The sequence below is a fragment of the Cylas formicarius genome, unplaced genomic scaffold, assembly GCF_029955315.1.
Source record: "Cylas formicarius isolate icCylForm1 unplaced genomic scaffold, icCylForm1.1 PGA_scaffold_1__22_contigs__length_36826433, whole genome shotgun sequence".
Classification (NCBI taxonomy): Eukaryota; Metazoa; Arthropoda; class Insecta; order Coleoptera; family Brentidae; genus Cylas; species Cylas formicarius.
Genome location: NW_026844264.1, coordinates 35,908,385 through 35,929,877, shown reverse-complemented (window position 1 = coordinate 35,929,877; position 21,493 = coordinate 35,908,385). Strand labels below are relative to the sequence as shown.

At 36.7% G+C, this 21,493-nt stretch overlaps 1 protein-coding gene across 1 annotated transcript in view; it reads right to left on the bottom strand.

Moving 5' to 3' along the window:
* Window positions 1-21,493, bottom strand: part of LOC132696951 (MOXD1 homolog 2-like) — a 132,599-nt gene that overhangs the window by 11,070 nt on the left and 100,036 nt on the right. The window contains exons 4-5 of the mRNA XM_060662132.1: window positions 13,622-13,906; window positions 1,402-1,634 (exon numbers count right to left, since the gene is read on the bottom strand). Coding sequence (XP_060518115.1) covers window positions 1,402-1,634; window positions 13,622-13,906 — 518 coding nt within the window. The remainder of the gene's footprint in view (window positions 1-1,401; window positions 1,635-13,621; window positions 13,907-21,493) is intronic.

The window sequence follows — 21,493 nt, the reverse complement described above, 5'->3', positions numbered from 1 at the left end:
TTTCCCTGTATACAAAATAAGGTTTTTCGTAAGTTTATTAAATTAAAAAACAACAACAGAAGTCCCGCTGCCAGGAAAGCCCAGATCCAAGGCCAAACGAGATGGATGGAGGAGGAACGAAGACACGAGTACAGAAAACGAGATATAAACAACATTTATGTAAAGGTAATTTAATACATTCTGAATTGCCTCATAGATTTAATCACATAGAATTTGATACATTTGATTATAAAGTTCGAGACAAAAGTTTCCGAGACAAAAACTCAAGTTAGACAAATTAATTTCTAATAAAAAAAATATCTAACAACGAACCAGTTATTACAAAGTATACCGATCACCAATTTTACAACATAAACTACATAACATAACATAGACAGGACATTTTCTAAAAATGAAGTTGAATTTCTGTAAACAAGCTTCAACTTTAACTTACAGCACTAGAACAATAACAGATAATTAGGGATCGACTGTCAATTAGCAGTTAGGGATATTAACGATTCTAATTTAAACAAACATGTATTAGCGAATATAATAAACACTCAATTAATAGACACCAACAAACACCAAGAAATTTCTCAATTGTCACTAGTAAAAACTATCAAAAACAAAGCTTCTGAAAATAACATATTTACACATGCACATAAAGGGAAGATAGTCATAGCTATCGATCTCCAAAAATATAACTCAATTACGTATGTATCAAACACGATCCTACCGAGTTATATCAAAGACAAGTCAAGAAAATATTATATTTTTTTGTGTAAATTACATAAACAAGATATGCCCATTAGGCCAGTCGTGTCTTATGTAACAGCTCCAGCAGTTAAACTCTCAACAAAATTAGTAAATATTTTAAAGTTCCACACGGATCTTAAACCAAAATTTGCAATAAAAAATTCTTTTGAATTAATCAACAAAATTAAAGATATCAAAAACCCTTCTAACGCACCACTATTGTCTTTTGATGTACAAAACTTATTTCCCAGTACTCCACCTATGGATGTTATAGATTTTGTAGATTTCGCCCTCAATTGGAAACAGGTTAAAACATTGGCGAAACAAGATTTATTAGATTGCTTAATAGTATCTTTAGACCAAAATTATTTTGAATTTAATAGACAGATTTACATCTCTAAGGAAGGTTTGATTATGGGAAACCCACTTAGTCCTTTGTTAGCCGAGATTTTTATGGATAAAAGGTTTCTATGATGTTATAGATACGTGTATGAGGTCTTTGCTTGCTTTTTTGGAACGGACAAACAACTGAATTCTTTTTTAAATTACATTAACTCATTACATAATCGGATAAAATTCACTATCGAGATAAATCTATTAACTTGCCAGACTTCCCAAACCAAATAAATTCACTGTCAGGTGTTAAATTGAAAGAGGAACGTTTACCTGCTAGACGAGTCCAAGGGATAGCCGGCCTCTGGGGGGAAACTAAACCCCTCGGACCCCCGGGCCCAGCTAGCGACGACGGTGTTACAGATGATGAAGGGTTGCGAGTGCAGGTCGTGACACTGCCTGCCGGGGGAGTCCGCCAGTTTTTCCACCAGCGGGTTATCCTGACATTCGTAAAGGACGAGGTGCTGAAGTCCGTTGGCGCCCGTCTTGCCCTGAAGCGGTTCGTACTGAAACAAAGATCCGAAACGTCACTCGTACCAAAATACACCGGGGAACGAATAATATCCAGGTGAGTTGAGCGTACAGAGATGAACGCGGTCGCGGTTGTCTTTGTCTATGCTGCTCGCAGAGTTTACTGCTTAATGCCTTTCGAACCGAGCGACAAACAATAGCTATTTATTTGCCCGGGTTTACCTAGAAAACAGGCCCGTTCCGTTTTCCTTCTCCCTACGCGACCGCCATTGTGTTGTTTGTTTCTATTGACTTAAACGAAGTTACCGCCAGAGAGAACTCTTTTTCAAACCTTTATTCGCGTTTCGCTCTAGCTTTATTTGCCATCGTATTTTTTCCGCCGTCTCTGAAAATCCCGCTAGTGTTTAATCTGGGGAATAATGTCGCCTTGTTAGACACTTTTACGTGTTGTAGCTGCACGCGTCCACACGCGCGGGTTGGTACGGAAGGGCGAGCGAGATAGAATGTTAGGAGCGGTGTGTAAGGTGACCCTTTTTGTCTAGTTCGTTTTACTAAATGTAACAGTAGGGCTTTTTTTTTAAATACTCGACAAACAGTATAAGCGGAAAAACTTGTGTTAACGCCAAAGTTATCATAGTAAACCAATTAACGAGTTATTTGAGCTTATTTTTACAAATCAAAGCTAATTTTAGACATGTTTCGGGTAAAAAAGAAAACTCAAAGAAGTGAAATAAACGAATGCCATGTGTGTTTGCATAGACTTCATATCAAAATTATCATTATTATACCCCAATTTTAGCTAATAAAAAAATAATTAAAAAAAGGATATATCAATTTATTTTCATTTTTAAGATACTCCCAAATCTTCCAAAAATGTTTATTAAATATTGCTTATGATTCTATATACATTGAGTATTAAATCGACTAAACCTGCAATATATAAAAGAGTGTTTTAGAAAAAAACTTTCAATACAAAAATTGTAGGGCTTTCTGTCTAAAAAAAATGATTAGAATTAAAAAAAAATATTTTACGAACAGCAGTATTAGAGTCTAAACAATCAAAAAAATATTAAGTAGAATTCATATAGACCCAGAATGGTTTTGGACTATTCTTAGACATCGCAAATACCTGTTGCTGCAACTAAGGAAGAATGCAGATGTCACAGGGGAGAAATATTAGACATTAAGCACGATAGAAGAGCTTATCAGGGCAGCAAGGTACCGATTATTTAATGATTCGGTAATTGATGATACTAAAATCAAATTCTTTCCTTTTTACGCGACGTCATGGCACATCATTTCCAGTGTTGCTTTTTCTTCTTATGGCGCCGTCTCCTTTCGAAGGTTGGCGATCCAAATAGCTAACGTGGTTCTAGATACGCCCATGCGGAAGATGTCGAGCGATGAGCAACCAAACCATCGTCGAATGTCCTTCAACCAAGAGTTTTGGCACCTGTCAACCGACCGTTTGCCTTGGACTTTGCCTTCTATGATTAGGCACAGAAGTTCATACTTTCCACCTTGCATTATGTGCCGAATATAATGAATTTTTCTTTCTATGATGGTAAGCCTAAGTTCTTTTTGGACCCATGATATTCTACGACGGTAAATGTACATTTCAAATGCATTTATTTTCTCTTCTAGTGATGGGTTTAGGGTCCAACTCTCACATCCGTACAGAAAAACCGAGAAAACATAGCATCTGGCCATGCGTACCCTGAGCTCCACGCTCAAATCTGATCTCACGAAAAGTCGTCTCATATTCAAGAATGTTTTTCTGGCCTGTTCTACGCGGCATCTGACTTCTTCAAATATTTGTTCCACCGCAGCACCATCAACATTCAGACGAACCTGAACAGGTGTCTTGGTAAATGCAATGACCTCAGTTTTTGTAGTGTTTATGAGGAGGCCAGCGTTTTCGCTATATCGCACTATGTGATCCATTAGCCTCTGCAGGTCCTGCGCATTCTCGGCTAGTACAACGGTGTCGTCGGCATATCTGATGTTGTTGATTATTTTCCCGTTGACCTTAATCCCACACTCGATTCCGTCCAGAGCCTCTGCGTGTTGCTGAATAGATAATAATGGCAGGAACCGATAAATTGACCCAAACCCAGGTAAAAAGCAAATGATATCCAATGAAAAGGGCTTAGGTCGGGACACCTATCTGAAATATTAGATTTGGTTAAAGTTCTTTCCTTTAATCAACCTTGTGACGAATTTTTATTGATTATTAATAATATACTGCCAAAATATTGCATATTTTTTGCAATCATTTTTCTTAACTGCGAAGAGGGTTTCAGGAAATTAATCAATGAAAAATTCTGAAGAGTGACCCGTCTTGTCTAGTTTATTTTTATTATTATTATTTATTAAGATTATTTTGATTTTGATGATAGAATTAGCAAGTTGGATCTATCCAAATCTGGTCTTTTAAATTCCCGCACTTTATTTTGATAGAGCAGAGTGGATTCAAATGTTTGAAAGAAAAATTTATTCAATAATAATATTTACTTTCCCAAAGATGAAAAGACTCTCCAGTGTGGAAATGTATGTAATACTCGTTAATAAAAATATAGATTATAGGAGGAGGAAATAGGAGTATCGCAATGAGACTTCCAATTTAAACATCTCAATCTTAGACACCCTATAGTATATCTACTTGAGATAGTGTCATCTCAGATATTAAAATTATCACAATGTTTCTGATAGATTTCCTGATTAATTTTTTGAGTACCCTGCAGCACTGATTTCTGTCATTTCTACACGAAAATACCAAGGATAGATCATCCCAATACATCACAAAGAAGAGTTCAGTGCTTAAACCTGAATCTCGAGGGACACCCACTTCTATGCGTTGACTAGCTTCCCCAAGATAAAGCAAAAAATATGGAAAGGAACTTACACAACAACCTACGTGTGTGTGAAAAAAATCAAAATAGGTATTCCCAAAATTGCTTTGTTTTCTTGATATTGATTAATTCAATAAAAAAAAATATTCTGTTTGTCGGCCAATTTCGGCAATTAAATTTATTTTTAAAATATTGATTAGGAAGTAATATTCAAAACTAAGCCTTTGCTAGACCTTCCGAATTCAATACTAAACGCGATGTAGAAAGTTTCTATTCGAAATCATGGAATGTATGCGCAGAAGCACGCCAGGGACTTTCCGGGCTTTTCGGGCAATTTGCATACCGCTCCGCGGAGATTTTCGAAAAAGGGGCTGCCGATATCTTTTTTGGCGTCCCGCCCGACTCCCTTTAAAATCAAATGAAAACTCCCGTCTACGGAAAAAGTTTTGCATACGCAAAAGAAAACGGAATGCGAGCTTATAGTTTTTCCGACTTCGCCGGCGAATTTGTAAATGCAATTTCGTCCATATCGCGGAATCGGGTCCGGACCCTGGAAATATTTTCGTAAGATGTATTGTTAAACGCAAGCAAAGCAAGTGCCAAAAGAAAGGACTTGTAATCTTAATATTATTGTTATTATTATTATTCCACAGATAAGTACTTTGGACACGGCTTTCAGCAAGTGCCCAAATAGTTTTGTTTTCTGGAATCGCAGCATTGAATTCGTAGTATGGCCATCTCCTGAAACTTAAGGTACTGTTTCGGTGGTATTTGCAGCGTTTGAAGGCTCCACTGTAGTTTTAGAGGTATTTCACCAGTGGGCTCCCACAATAACCGCTTTTTCTTGGTTCCAGATTGTTTTCACTTCGGCGGCGAGTGGCATGTATCCTCGGACTCAGGTAAGGTAATGGTGTGATCTGTTGGTATGGTTCTGTTTCAGTAAATTTTGTGGGTTCCACTTTCATTAACAGGTTCTGGCGTATAGGCATAATAACACCAGTTCTTTGGGCTTTATCCTGGTGTATTACTTTAGCTGTGTTATCGTGCTTTATGAGGTATTATGTCTGATTTGGGTGGCACATTCTGCACTACAAGATGACACCTCTGTACTTGCGGTAGTTTAATGTCTTGAATGGCATGCATAAAGCCATCTATTTCCATTTCTAACCAGGCGTTGGAGGCATTCGTTTCTATTTGGTCGAGTTCAATTGTAGCGGGGTATCGTCCATGTCCACTGTCAACAGTGGTTATTTCTAGCAATGGTTGATAGTCTTTATCCGCCATATTAAGAGGAGTGAGTTTCTGATCTGCATTCGCGATGTTGCGGTGGTACGTGGATGTTGTGCTTTTTTCATAGAAGAACCGTCTCAATTCGTCAACTCGTTCTTGGTGGGCGTTGTTTAGGTGTAGTACACCTCTTGCTCCTCACTTTCTTGGTTGATAGAATCTTTCTATGGAGGTTTCGGGGTGACTGGCTCTATATTTTGTGAATTATTATTATTGTTGTTAAAGTCTTAAAAAATACAACTACTTACTGTAAAAACGTTATCCAAAATGGTTGCTTAATTTTAAATTGAGAAAAATACAACTTTCGAACATGCGTATATATTTTCATTTTAAAAAAATAAACAATTAGAACAACCCCCCCTGCCAGTCGTTTAAAAAAAAACAAAATAATTCCTGAATTTGAAATTCGCATTTTATGCTGCCAACATTCAAGTGACTATCTAAAAACAATTTCGAAGGAATTATACGGGCAGCGATGACCCCAACGTTAATCCTCGATTGATAAGTGTCGACCCTAGGGCAAAAGCTCGAGTCAAAGTGAAAAGAACGAAATCAAATCCACCACTTTTTCAAAAACCACAAATTCGCCCACGAAACCGGCGAGCGCTTTCTTTCGAATACGAAATATCCTTTATGCCACCGTAATGAGGCAGTCTTTGGATTTCGGCCCAAACAATCTAAATAAAGACTTCCCCCAAGTTGTAAATGTATTCGCAAAAAAGTCGTTTTATACGAACCGCGACGAGGAAAGGTGTCGCCCCCAAAAATGTAGATTTATATAATTTTACGCCTCTTTGTTATTCAAATTGAAGACGAGCCTAGAATTGATTTTTTTTTCGCAAAAGGGGGGTCAACGAAAGAATGGGGGACGAAAATGCGCAGTGCAAACGACTCAATTAATTGTACTGTCGGGTAAATATATGCAGGGAAGTCTTTTTTGCATTTCGTGACGTCTTTATCAAGAAAATCTGGTCTTTTTCCTCGAGATAATGTATTTAGCGAGACTTTCCCATAAGTTTTTGGTTTTAACTCTTCTGAATTCCATGTAACCAATGGTGTCCCACAAGAGGGGACGCCTGTGCCATCAACGCAATACTGAGATATCCAAGTGCTAAAAGAATAATATACCACAACACGGATTAAAACGAAAAGCATTGTTATTGTGATGGTATCCTCTAAATAGATCTGAGACATCAACAGAATATTTATCATTTTCACATTAACACCAATAAACGGGACCAAACAGTGTCTAATTACACAAAACAAGAACTTGTTACAAAGTTTTCGAAGACTGCCGAAAGAGTTCTTGTTTTCTACTTTCCAATCGACATGAATATTAGTAGGTAACCGTGCATAGTACAATAAAGTATTTTTACGGATATAAAGAATTTAGCGTGAAACGCATGAGAAATTTAATACGAGGTTCAAAAAGTAAGGCGACTTTTCAGTTTTGTCAAAAACTTTTTGTTTGTTCGTCAAAATTAATGTTGTCGCCTTCAAAATAATCCCCCGTAGACATAATATAATTGTGACAATATTTTTTTCAATCTTCGAAGCACTGAATCGTTCCAAACGTGCTTCTTTAGATGGGTTTCTTGGAGTTTTGGGAAAAGCAAACAGTCGAAGGGGGGCATATCCGGTATAGAGGCAGCTTCGGTGTTTGTTCTCCAGAAATAGGCTATTAGAATTCGGAAGGGGCTTCTTATAGACCGTTTTTCTTTTCTTGCAAAAAGCAAAAAGGCCTAAATACCATAAATCTTGATGGGTTACTACAATTTGATCAAACTTTAAACTACTCAAAAATCTAAAAAATTGTCATAGTATTAATAGCAGGATCTGCAGTTTACGTCTAGAAGATTATTCAAAATTGTAAACTATCGGTTAATGGAACGAAAACTCAAACATCGAGTAGGGAGCGACGTAGCAGAAGATCTGGAGTTTAATCGACAAGAGCCCATATTGAACTGGGTCCCAACGGAAAGAAAAAGAAGAGGTGGACCAAGGCAAACATGGATAAGAGGAGTAGAAAGAGCAATATATAGTCACTTTTAAAATAAATAAATAAACAAAGTCAGTTTCTATAGCTTTGGTTAGTTGACATTTGTTCTAACCGCTTGAAATCTAAAAAAAATTCATAAAATTCGATCGAGTGATGTCATTTTGTTGTGGATAAACATATGGCGATAGGAATTCATTTATTAATGCTGCCCGCTGACCGACAATATTTCTAGAACCTTTCAAACGCTCATCAATATTTGATCGCGCCCCCCTATTATAATGATTATGGGCGATAATTTATTAACTGCCTAATTGGCTGAATTAGATTTTGATATTACGTCGTATAAGGGAAACTTTATCTAGGTCGAGTGCATTTTGCGTTTGCCTAGTGATTCCTCTCATTATCGCACATACGTAAACGAGATCGCTTCATACCACATATAACCACCAACTTCGTCGTTAGGCCAAACAAAGAAAAGCTGAATGCTGAATCTGGGATATCCGTAAATTACGTAAATATTGATTCTCGCCTTGGAACCACCGCCGTTTTGTGCAAACGCGTGCATCTCCCTTGGTAATTAGCTTTAAATTCAGTGCTCCTATGGCAAGGAGCTAATTGGTCCCTACGGCTTAGTTCAAATAGTTAAGCGGCATATGCAACGTAATGCAAATAACCTCTTATCTATTAGCTCCTGTTTCCTCCTGCCAGTTTCCCAGTGACTGGAAGTTGGCCAGTGTTATAAAGGTATCTAAGAACAGTGACCCTAGTAAGTTTTCTCACTTCAGGCCTGTAAGTTTCCTGTCCGTTAATCGTAAGATGGTGGAGAAAGTTATGACCAAAACAGCTGAGAGATCATACAACTCGACATAGCACAACAACCGCCAAAGTATGACGGCAAATCTAGTTATCCACTCCAGATCCAGATCATTTGACAATCTTGATCGTAATATTTCTAGCAGTATCCTTTTTATGCAATTTCTGACATGAGTTCCCCCCCGGATTAGTGTTTTGGAACCATTACTGTTCTCGCTTTACACCAGTGACTTCTGTCACTATCTAAACTGTCACACTGATCTCTCTATTTCACCTATATCTCAGACCTTATCTAAAGGTTGTCAGTGACATCTCCCTTGAGGGTTTCGTTATCCGTAAAAGTTTGGTAAAAGGAAGCTGTGGTTATTATTAAGACAAGGAAGTTTCTTTCTGATAAATATTAAAACAGTCAGATTTGAAAGGTGCAGATTCTAACTTTAGTCTTTTTTGATTGCATAAAATCTTGTTTAAGATTTATCTACGGCATCTGTCGTCGTCAGCCTGTATTTCACATTATGTGCATTGTCAATCTTTTGAACTCTTTCGCTATCCTCAAAAATTCAAGCTGGATCATAAACTGTATAATAATAATGATGAAAGGCGATACCCTTAAATTGGGACTCATGACGTAACAACTTAATGCTAACCAGCAACCAACAAATCAATATCTCCAGGATATCCAATTCTCAGTTTTTAATTGGCATCCATTTTCATTACAAATCGATAACAATAAAGGTATCTGCAGAAGCAGTACTATAATGCCTTGATAAGTTCATTTATTGTCTTCATTTAAACCAAAACTTCCAATGCTATTTCGAGGTTTTACAATTTTAGGAATTATGACGTCACATGCCAGTAAATTAGTCAGTCAATTTGCAATACAGAAAACGAAAAAAAACTCTAAATTTTTGCTATTTTTGAAAGAAGCAACATTTTTTCCTCGAAATTGTCCACATTCACAGTATTATGACGTCACTGAAGACTACTTTTATATTTCCCATTTTTTCAGAAACATATAAAAGCAATCGTTTTTCCGGACGATCGACAATTACATTGAAGGTACACTTATTGGAGTTTTGTCTCTCGTTTGCGTTAATGCGTACTTTTCCCGAAGTCTATTTAGCCGAAGTTTCATTGTTAGAAACTTTGCGCTGCCGGAGCGGCAACCGGAATTTTATGGCGATGTTTAAGGTGTTGACTCTAATAGATTCATTTAATTAAACTTCCACGAAACTTTCATAATTAACTAGACTAATTTCGTTAACGCGATGCATCCCAACTTTTCCCATAAGGGTGGTTCCCCTTCTACATATATAGGAAATCTATCGCAAAGTGGTCTTATAAAACTTCCGACTGCTGAATCCTTGATAGAGGACATTTCCCAGCATAATCCCTGAAGTTTTCGGCAATCGCTGCGAGTTCAATTTAATAGTGGCTTGCCTCCTTTTTATCAATGTCAAAAATTGTAGACGTTAGCATTTTTAGAAGTGAATTTGAAGAAGTTTACGTTGTAGCTACCCCTATATCATCGCTGATGGCATACGAGCCTCTAAACGGGGGTAATTTTAATGAAAAGACTCTTTAATAATAGAATTAAGGAACTGGATATAACTGACTCCACTTGCTGTGGATATCTTCAGAAAATAGAAGGGAATGAGAAAAATATTAGCAGAAACAGAAAAATAATGTTTCTGAACATGGATGCATATATAAGCACTTTAAATTTCAAAAATGTCAATTTTCGAATGTTATTTTTACTGTGAGATACAGATTAAATTGGTGGAAGCATATTGGTGAGTTGAAAGCTGAACTGTTCGTTCTGAGGCGACTGTGAAGGTGGGAGGATTCTAATGTGATTTGCAGAGTAGTACTACACTACAAAGTAAATGTTTCGCTAGCAAAATAAAGTAAAATATCCAGAGTATGACTGCATTATATCTAACGGTCATGGCATCTAATAACGGAACTGCTGCCCCTGCGCATGAAGTTAGGGTGGACGAGACAATTTGTTAATATTGTTAATAAATGGGATGAAACTGCAGAAGCTTTTGAGTATTTCAAAAAGTTTTTCCCCGAAGTTATCAGAAGCAAAGTTTAAAGCTGGAGGTTTTGATGGTCCGCAAAACAAAGCTCAAAACTATGAAAAGTTATGGGCTACATGCGCATCTAGATAAATTTAAAAGCTATATCGACGCGTATTCAGAAGAGGGAGGAGGTCAACGTTGTCGTCAGGTCAATACAATGAAAACATGATGAGAGATTATAGTTGGGGCTTATTGAGAGAAAGTCCTTATGAGCAAAAAAAGAAAAAGCCCAAGCTTACACTTTTGAATCATTTTATTTTGTGAGTTGTTTGATAACAAAACTAATAAGCATATTTATTTGGGCGGTGTTATTTTTAATTAAACTTTAGAACCACCAAACACGAAAGCAAACTTTTTTATTTCTTTAAATTTAATAAATGTAATGTGATAACTAATAAACCGTGAAAGAGATCGACTTGAGCTAAAAGCGATGGGAAAACGGTTCTTGCTATCCCACTTCTGACTGTTCGGTCCGTTTGCCATATCAATTCGGTTCCGAAAAATCGAACGGTCATTAAATAACAAACATCATAATGTACCGCCGCCCAAAATTTCAGCTTGTTTCGCAGGCGCACAATTAGCTGATAAATAAACAATGGCCGTTCCGAAAATATTGTTAGGTCCCTAATTGGGACGTAAACAAAATAAACAATCGGAAACGTAAACAACGATGCTGAAACTAAAAACGACTCCCGCCTTTGTTTGAGCGAAAAAAAATATATATATTTGCAAAAATGTCGCCTTTTCGATTAACGATAGTCGTATATCCCCGTTTTAAGACGATTGAAACGGAGCGAAGCCGGAGAGAAACTTAATACTCAAACGGCCGCCACCCGATCGATACGCTGCGAATAAACGTTTACCCTGCAAAGGACACTTTAGGTATATATACATATATATATATAATCTATTATCGGGCTGTTGCGAATTGATATTGTACACTCGGAGTTGGATATCTGTTATTATGTCGCGTCAATTCGGATATACGACAAATATCCTGGATATAACTTTATCTCCCCGTTCCGATTTCCATAACGGATACGCCGGGCCTGTCACGTTCAAATTCCGAGCCTATAAATTATTCGTAATATGTTGTGAGTAATCGTCTTAAACCTTGGCGCAACTTAAATTCGACTTCAATTACTTAATTTCCCACTCGTTTATTCAGCATCCTCGCTCCTGAAGAAGTCTCGCACGAAACACAGGAGAAAATAGAGTCCTTCTTTATTTCTTTCTCCTCTATATCTCTTGCAGTTTCGTTTATCTCTATTTTTCCTTTCGCTCTTTTGTTACTATTTCTGTCCAAGAATATCTAAGTATATCTCTCTATCCCCACAGTCGAAAGCTTTTTAAGTCAACTTTGTTCGTTGTTCATGAGTCCGTTCCGTAAAAAAGCATTGAGGTAACATCTGGTCAGTCTTATCTTAAGTTTAATGTTCCAATCCGCAAAGCATATTTGTAAATGCAGCCCTAGTATAACTTATTCTGAATCTTATTTCACCTGGGTGTTCTTCCTTATTGCAAAAATATAGCCTTTACTAGGCATTTAACCCAAAGTTCACCGTCTACCCCGTTTCTTCAGATAAAGCCTCCCCTACTTATATATCTATCGGTTTTTAAAACATCCTCGGACGTCGTCCGATTCCCAACCTCCATCGATTTCTGTCCTTCCATAAGTCCTCGTCCAGTCGTCTCCATTGTATTTCACTATCGATGCCCTCTCTCCAGCTCTTTCTCGGTCTTCCCCTCTTCCTTCTTCCTGTAGGTGTCCAGGTGAGTATTTGTTTAGGCAGTCGCTGTTCTTCCATTCTTTGGACGTGACCGTACCACTTTAACTGTTTTGTTCTTATTTCGTCTGAAATCGTGTGGCCCACCTTCTTGGTTGTGCGAATTGCTTCGTTTGGGACCTTCCTGCCGCTCTTCTCCAAAAGTCCATCTCTGTTGCCTCCAGAATTCTCATGGTTCTTTCTTTTAGTGGCCAGACTTCATTGCTGTATGTGACTATGCTTTTAATGATCCTATTGTATATTAGGTGATTGTTTGGTCTCGTGATTTTTTGGTCCCACAAGAAGGTGTTCAGCATATTAATGGCCTTGCTTCATTGATTATTTCGTTCTTTGATGGCGTAGTCTAACGTCCCACCGCTGGATATGTACATTCCCAGGTATTTGTAGGTTTCGCAGCTTTTGATAGCCTGACCATCCTCTAAGAGGAGGTCGCGTTATGCTCCACCGATACACATATACTTTGTCTTTGGTAAGTTTACTTTCAACCCCCATTTATTGTATTCTTCGATCAGTTCATCATCGTAGTCTTGCGCCATTATGACTTGGTCATCTGCGAAGCTTAGGGTGTGTATGTTTGCATTGTTAAGGGGAATGCCCATATTTCTGCATTTTTGCTTCCATATCCTTAACGCTTGTTCAAGATATATCTTGGACATGATTCGTTTTTCTTCTACTTAACTTAACTTTTATTATTGGTTCCTTCATATTCTTCAACTGCATGGCTCGCTTTTTTTGCCAAATAATTTTTACAATAACTACCAACTGCACATTGTCAGGGGGTATACATTATAAAATTATCCGATCACAATTTGAACGCAAAACAATTAAAAATGTTTAAACCCGATATCCCTGTCCACGAAGTCATTCTATATTCAGTAAAAATTTTTTAAATCTTTTTGAGTGCGCCCCGTATACAAATTAAAAAACTCCACCGGCTTATGGAATTTTTCTCTCACGGAAGTATCCATACTTTGAAAGCCAATATCTCAGAAACATTAAAATACCGATATACTAAATTTTTATTAAATTCCGTTGAACTCCATTCGCCCATGTTTGTATATTTTGAGAAATGAGACGCCTTAATCGTGATGAATGAGAAACAAGGGAGGCTTATTTAATAATTCGTGTTTCTTTTACGTTTTTACTTATGCTAATTTGAATCGCGTCTAGACGTCTAAGACGGCAATTAAGCCAACTCACCCGTATCAAGTGATGTTTCCTGTTGATGGACTGCGGGATCCGAAACACCCGGCACCAGTGGAGGCTCTCGCCTGGAATCAGAGGCACCTCCACCGCTGGGTTACGCAGCTCCCATATTTTGACCGTTTCCTCTGGACTAGGAGCCTCTTGATCGGCCCTTTGAACCAGATACAGCGACTGAGCACCTCTGGAAGTGGTATCGTGGCGTGGTAGGGATTTTGGACCCACGGCGCCCCCTACCGGCTCGTCTTGGTGGAAGGCCCAGACCAAGCGCATGGTGTCGTTCTGGAACAACATTAAAGCTGTAAAATTTTGATACAATTTATAATCGAACCAATGGAACCAAATAACTAGAGGAACTGTGGTTGAGATTAATTTTAATAATAGTTTACAAAACAACTGCTGAAATTGGAGGCAAGATATTTCAAATTTATTTGTCGATGCCAGATTTTTGTCACTAATTGTGTCCATAAAAAACGACCCAATAATATGATTTCCGAAAATTACCATCATAATATTTATTCTTTGAGGATATTAGCTTCGAGTATGTACAAAACGATATTAATTGAAAATCAATGAATCACATCGATTATGAATAACCCCGGATTATTTGTTTTATGTTTGGAGCGATAATTAAAAGCATCTGGCACTTTTACTAAGAGTTTCTCAATATACAATTTGACCTAATAGTCTTCCTTTCTTTTGCTTTTCTTTTCTTTATGAACGCTGCTGATAGCTTACTTGATTTTTCAGATAAATATGCCCATAAGAGTCGAACTCAAAACTAAATAATTGTCTTGTTGAAATTTATGCAACATATCAAAATATCAAAGTTTATTTATTGCGTTACTATGGAAACCAATTCAAAGGCGACTTACACGATCGAAGCAATCCGGGAAGTAAGAAGAAGGTAGCTTTCAAAAAATTGAAACAAATGAAAACTTCTTATGATTATTTCTAAAATACAAATTTAGAAGGACACAACTACAGTGGATATCACCCGACAATAGGGTGGAAACGAAACGCAAGGTAGTAAGTACAACAAATCACACCACACTTTTGCTAACATTTTCTAGCTTCTCTATATGACTTTTATAAAAAGGGGAACAAAGCCAGCTACGATATTATATACCAAACGTATAAAGTCGTAAAAAGTCACTAAACGCTAAGCCTACTTATAGAAACTAATTTCTTGTAGCCCCTAGTCGTAGTGTTGATTACAAAAACTTCGCCTTTTTATATGTTTTATTAGCCGTAGTTAATTTTTATTCACCATCATTGGTATAAAAACCTGAGCAATTTAGTTTTAAGTTATATCTTATCATATATCTTATCAAACTGATAAATAAATTGGGAATTTAAAGGCACGCAAATCAAAGAACAATCAAAATTAATTGTTGAATTGTTAATAGAATTCTGGCATCAAACTTATCGATCAACAATGATGAATATAAAATTCAATTTTCGATCAAATAGTGGAGAATTAAAGTAAAGCCGCTCGGTTTTCGTTACGTATCCAATTTAAAAAAATTTCAGCTCGTTCGTCGTAAGCACAAGTGAATAAAATACTGCCAGACAGCACCAAGTTGAGCTTGTTATGGCAATTTACAAAGTTAAACAGGTCCAAACAACTTCGCCATCAAAATTAACCCGATTATCTCGCATCGAATTAAAAACTTTCGTAATTCCCGCTGTTAATTTAATTTCGGCCGTTGTCGTTTCAAACTTAATTTAGACGATTTGATATCGCGGGATCGGCAAAAAATTGTGATGTACGTTCAGACCACAGAATGGTAATAAATAAATTTTAGCCGATTTGCGTAAAATACAGGGCCGTATTCATTTACTCAGGCTTAAGGATAACTTAAAAACTTTAGAATTGGCATTATGGTGACTTCCTTCGCCGAAGAAGCCTCAGGCATCACCCATCCTTAAGGGAACAATATAAACAATTAATCAATTTTTGACACAGCAAAGGTGAAGTTTAATTCCAAAGCCAGTGAGACGGAGAAAACTAGTTAAAAAAAAAACAGTTCGTATATACGTCACCCTGGGATTTAGATTTTAGACCATTGCAGAAAAGTGTAGAGTAAACAAGTGATATTTTGGTTAGTTTACTAGTTACAAAACTTCTGGATTCCTGCAGCGTCCTGTTGACTTTTTCAGAGCTTGACTGAAACTGTACCTGCCCATAGACTGAGTGGTCGTTAAGATTGTTTGGATGTTTCGAAATTTCTTATTTTATTTTTTTATTTTTCGTCCTGCCTCTGCAATGTATTCTTAGCCGGATAAGCTTGCAATGCTGTAAAGTTCTAGTATCTGAAGCAGAGATGTTGAGGGACAAGTGGTAAATCTGGTTTTAACATTAAGAACTTGTAATACATCTCAGTAATATTTTGAATGCGAGGAAGGACCACAAATGTGGAGTAAGCAAGTACAAAGTACAAACTACAAATCAGTATGCAAACCCGTCTCAGTTAAGTTCTGAAGAAGCCAACACAAAAATTCGAAAATAAAGAAAATATACTTCTTAGAAACAACAAATGTATTTGACCTATTTTCGATCAGCGCTCGCCCCGTTGTCAAAGGTTCCCTCCCAGTCAAATGAGAAGGAAACAATCCCCCGACCCGAAAGACCCTAAAACCCAATTAGGCGGACTCGTCGTCAAATCCCCAATCAGTTTTTTACCCGAGCTTCTGGAGTCATTAACAAGATAGTTACTGTAAAACGGCGAACGCAGACACACAAAAATAAATGTTGCTTCGGTGTCGTAAATCACCAGATTGACAGGGCGGGAGGATTCGCCCTAAAAGGCGGATATGCCTGGGGGCGCCCAAGGCAATAAGAATTTCTTTAAATATTTGCCTGCGAAGTCGGGTTTAAAACGATCCTTGTTATCTGGAGACGCGACCCTTTGCGCAAACAGAGCTCTAATTGGGCGCCGAATGGCGTGCTACTTGTGACCATCGACTATTACATGGAAAACTACAAGGCGCGGGTGTCGTTTAAATCGGTGCTTTAATTAGCTGTTATAAATTAGATTACGGAGTCGATAGGTGATTTAGGAATGATGTCTCCTGACTTAACACAAATTGAAACACTGCGAAGACTACACGGGAAAAACGATCTAAGCAACTTTGGACAAGTTTTGAAATAGAACATTGTTAAGGTTTCAAAGTGTCTTGTCACTACACGCTGGATGAAACAGGATAATAAATCAACCAAAAACTAGAAAAATAAATAAAAAATATAACTAACTAATTACATAAAAAAAATACGGGAAAACGATCCAAGTCCAAAACAAATATGGTTTAAATTTCCTCTTATGTTTGTTTTTTTTTTTGGAGTATTAAACTGTAATATATATATATATATATATATATATATATATATATATATATATATATATATATATATATATATATATATATATATATATATATATATATATATATATATATATATATATATATATATGTAATAAACATAATAAATAATAATATTAATAATAATAACAAATATAACATGATAAATCGTTTCTTTTTTCTGGAGTGTTGTTCGGTTACAGTTATAGTTCCTTCAAACAAGGGAGAGTATTTTATTTTTTGTAAAAAAAATATCGGTAATTTACAATTATTCCTATGGTTATCAATACCCAAGATAATACATAAAAAATGGAACAGGATCGACGTCCAAAATAAATTTTGTTTAAGCTTCCTTATTTGTTCTTTTTGGAGATATGTATTAAACTGTAATTAAAGTAATAAACAATAATAAGAATAAATAAATTAAATGGAATAACAAGCTATCATTTAACATGTAAGCAAGAAGTTTCTTTTTATCGTAGAGGGTTGTTGTTTTATGGTTCCTCCAAAGACGGAAAAATATTTTACTTTTTGTCAAAAAATGATCTTGAGAATTTCTGGCAGTGGTTGGCGGAATAATATTTTCAAGAAATTCGGAAATATTGGCCTCATTGCTCTATTAGAAATGTTGATGGGTTGCTTGAGACTGGAATCTACGTGTTTACTGATAACAATATTATAATAATAAAGAGTATTTATTTATTCAGGAACAGTACCAATCCCACAGTTTATCAATAAAATTGAAAATTAAGAAATAATCAACATAACCTTAAGATTCAAAGAAGATCTATGTTATAATATTTCCAAAGATAATAATAGTCCAATATTTATTCCAATAACAAAAACACAATTACAATCAACGATTACTAAATAGGTGAACTATTAAACACTCGATTAAGAATGTAAGTGTCAGTCAGTCATCATTAGCAAAATGATGTGCTGAAAGGTGCTCGGCTATTAGGTTATCAGACTTTAGGGAGTTGTTAATTACGTTTTAAAGGCCGGTCTCATCGGCGTTAAAATTATTACCACTGTCACCATTTTTTGCAAAGACCAGGCCAAACCGTTGTGAGTCAGTTATTAACACCATTTAAATTAATTGATGCAGATTCACCAACAGTTTTCCTACAAAGATAAAATTTTTCTTAAAACGTTCAATACAACTTCTGGAAGACTCGAAACCTCTTGTTCCTATTCTACTTCCCATTTCACTTGTTTTTTGCTGAGGAACTGGACCACTTATAGGAACATTTTCTTGTCTTTTTTGTGTAAACCAATGTAAATGACCCTTATTGCCGCCTACATGAGCTGATTTTCTGAGCCTTTAACAACCTCCATTCACTTGACCATAGGACTAGAGAATCCCATCTTTTTTGTTTTCCAGGTAATGGAGGCAGTTGCTTTTGTTGTTTTGTTTCATACCACTAAATAGGTGAACTATTAAACACTCGATTAAGAATATCAGTGTCAGCAGTCATCATTAACAAAATGATGTGCTGAAAGGTGCTCGGCTATTAGGTTATCAGACTATGGGGAGTTGTTAATTACGTATTAACATTTGCAATAGTTCTCTATAGTCCAAAAGAATTAAAGATGATATTTTGACTAATACTGTAACGGTACTTGCAAAAAATCCTGATAAATAATCCGCCATAATATTCCTGGTTGATTATAGGCCTTCTATGAGAAAGCTCGCTAGGATGCTTAATTTCAGGAATCTGAAAATGTTGGAGTTTTTAACAGATATTAGCCTGAAGTTTACGTCCATCATCTGAGTGTGCCGAAGAAGAATCAGAACCACAGTTCATTATTGATTTCATTTTATTTGCTACGAAGTGTAGACTTTAAGGATCCGTTTTATTCGCCACGCCAGTGGATGGGATCATCTCCATATCCGGAACTAATCAAGTTGCACCGGCATCATCAATTTACCGTAGACTAATGCCCTCTTTAATCATGCCGAAGTATTCCCGATTTTATTCGCCGCCTCCCGACCGCACCATTCGAAACGTCAGTTTATAAAGCCGTAAGTCTGGAGACTCGTCAATTTCGATCAAAGCTCGTCGAGACCCTTTAGTAATTACACGGTTTTATCTTTTAAATCTATTAAAGCGCTTTTTAAGTAACGGGAGCCCTCAATCGGATAATTATACCGTAATTAAAGCGCAATTTAATCGCCAAAATGACTTACCATAGTCGAAACCGGTCTTAAAGTGCGGGTCTAACTTTCACGCTTGTTTTCTGTTTATCTCGTTTTATTGTAACCTTCAAATAAAGTGATTAAGATAAATAAGGCAGACGTATACGTTCTTGACATGACAGAAAAGGATACGCTTCTCATTTTAAGTAACGGAATAACAATTAACAAAACCATTTTGAAAATGACAAAGGGAGTGGAAAATCGCTAACCAATATCCAGGAAACAGTAGGGAATTAGTGTAAGAGATGTGTAAAAAGTTGGGCATCAAAAACAACGCAATATATTGGGTTGTTCGGAAAGTCATTTCGTTTTTTTTGGGGAACATGAAAGACAGTTTTCGTATAATGAATAAATATTTTATTAAATTATATATTGGCCGTTCTGGTCCAACACCTTTTGCCATCTTTCTGGCAGTAACATAATTCCCCTCTCATAAAAGTTTTGGTCCTTGCTGGAAAAAAACTGGTTCAGGTGGTTTTTGACATCTTCATTTGAGGTAAAGGTTTTGCCATCCAAAAAATTTTGCAGGGACCGGTACAAATAGTAGTCGGAAGGCGCCAGATCTGGAGAACATGGTGGATGTTGCGGTACGTCCCATTCAAGCTGTAAAAGTTTTTGGCGAGTGACCAAACTTGGGTCAGGTCTCGCATTATCCTGGTGGAACACTACACCCTTCCTGTTGATTAATTCGGGCCTCTTCTCTTTAAGTGAATCATTCAATTTGTCCAGTTGATGACAATAGACTTCTGAATTAATCGTTGTATTGTCCGGCAAAAGCTCAAAGAAAACGATTCCTTTGACATCCCACCAAACGGAGAGCATCACCTTTTTTTGGTGAATGTTGGCTTTTGACACGCTTTGAGCCGGTTCATCTTTTCTGCTCCATGACCTCTTGCGTTTAACATTGTTGTATACAACCCATTTTTCGTCCCCAGCAATAATCCGCTTCAAAAATGGATCATTTTCTTGACGTTTGAGGAGCGAATCACACACGTCAACGCGACGACACAAATTTCGCTCGGTAAGGACATGGGTCACCCACACATCGAGCTTCGAGGTTAAGCCCATGCCTTTCAAATGGCCATAAACAGTCGAATTCGACAACTAATGCCTTTATCGCATCTTTGTCAGCTTCGACCGGCCTTCCAGACCGTGGTGCATCTTCGACATCAAAATTGCCGGATCGAAATTTTGCAAACCAGTTCTGGCACTGGCGTACTGTTAACACGCCTTCTCCATACACATCCGTCAATTTTTTTCTCGCTTGGACAGCATTTTTACCTTTTCTGAAGTAAAAAAGTAAAATATGACGAAAATGCTGCTTATTGCTCTCCATATTTAAAAGGGCACCAACCAAAAACTACTGCGTAGAATTAATAGAACTTTTTCACACACAAGGCTTACAATATCAGCTCTCAAGACATATAATGGTTATGCGGCTTAAGTGTGAAGTTGGTTTCGAAAAAACGCAATTAAGTCCCCTGACGGGAAAAAACGAAATGACTTTCCGAACAACCTTATAATATTACAATTAGAAAAATTGGATTTTTACACATTTTTACAATGAAAGTGCGTCGAAACGAGCGTTTTTATCTCAAACTGAATTTTGTCTTTGCGGGATCGAAGATGTTGAGAGATTTTTGACTAGCGATAAATCTGGTCTCAACATTATATTTCTTAAAAACTTTTGATATGTGATCAGGGATGTTTTGAATGCCAGGAAGGACCACGTTGGTCTTGCCTTCGGGATGTTGTGGTGAAGTGTATTTTGTGATGTAGCGCTTAATATCTGTGATGTTAAAATTCTTTGTGAGAAATACAAATGTTAGGTGCTCATGAATGAAGGTTCGATACCTGTCTGTGTGGGAATGAAAAAATTCAAAATACCCTAAACGCACGGATCCTATCGTCAACTTAAAAAGATACTATGTCATCTATGAAAAAATCTATCACCCCTCAAAGACTGAACTCTAGAAAGGTCGTCATGACTAAGTAATAAATTGAAAAGGTTTGTATGTGAGCACAGCGTGGTCAATTTTTAAGGACCTATAGCGAAACTTACATATATTTAACTTTTAACTTACAAATGGTCCATAAAATGGGACCATTGCTGCCTATCCATCGATAATAAACAATATATGCTTCTTCTGTATACAACAACAGATTTAATACATCACATTTTGTCGTTTTCCATTTTGGACTTTGATTTTAAAATCATCCCAAGAATCATCTTCGGATATACTATATGTAAGTATTATTAATTTTGGTTTTCTGTATTCTTTCCGTGAAATAACTTTTAATTAGTC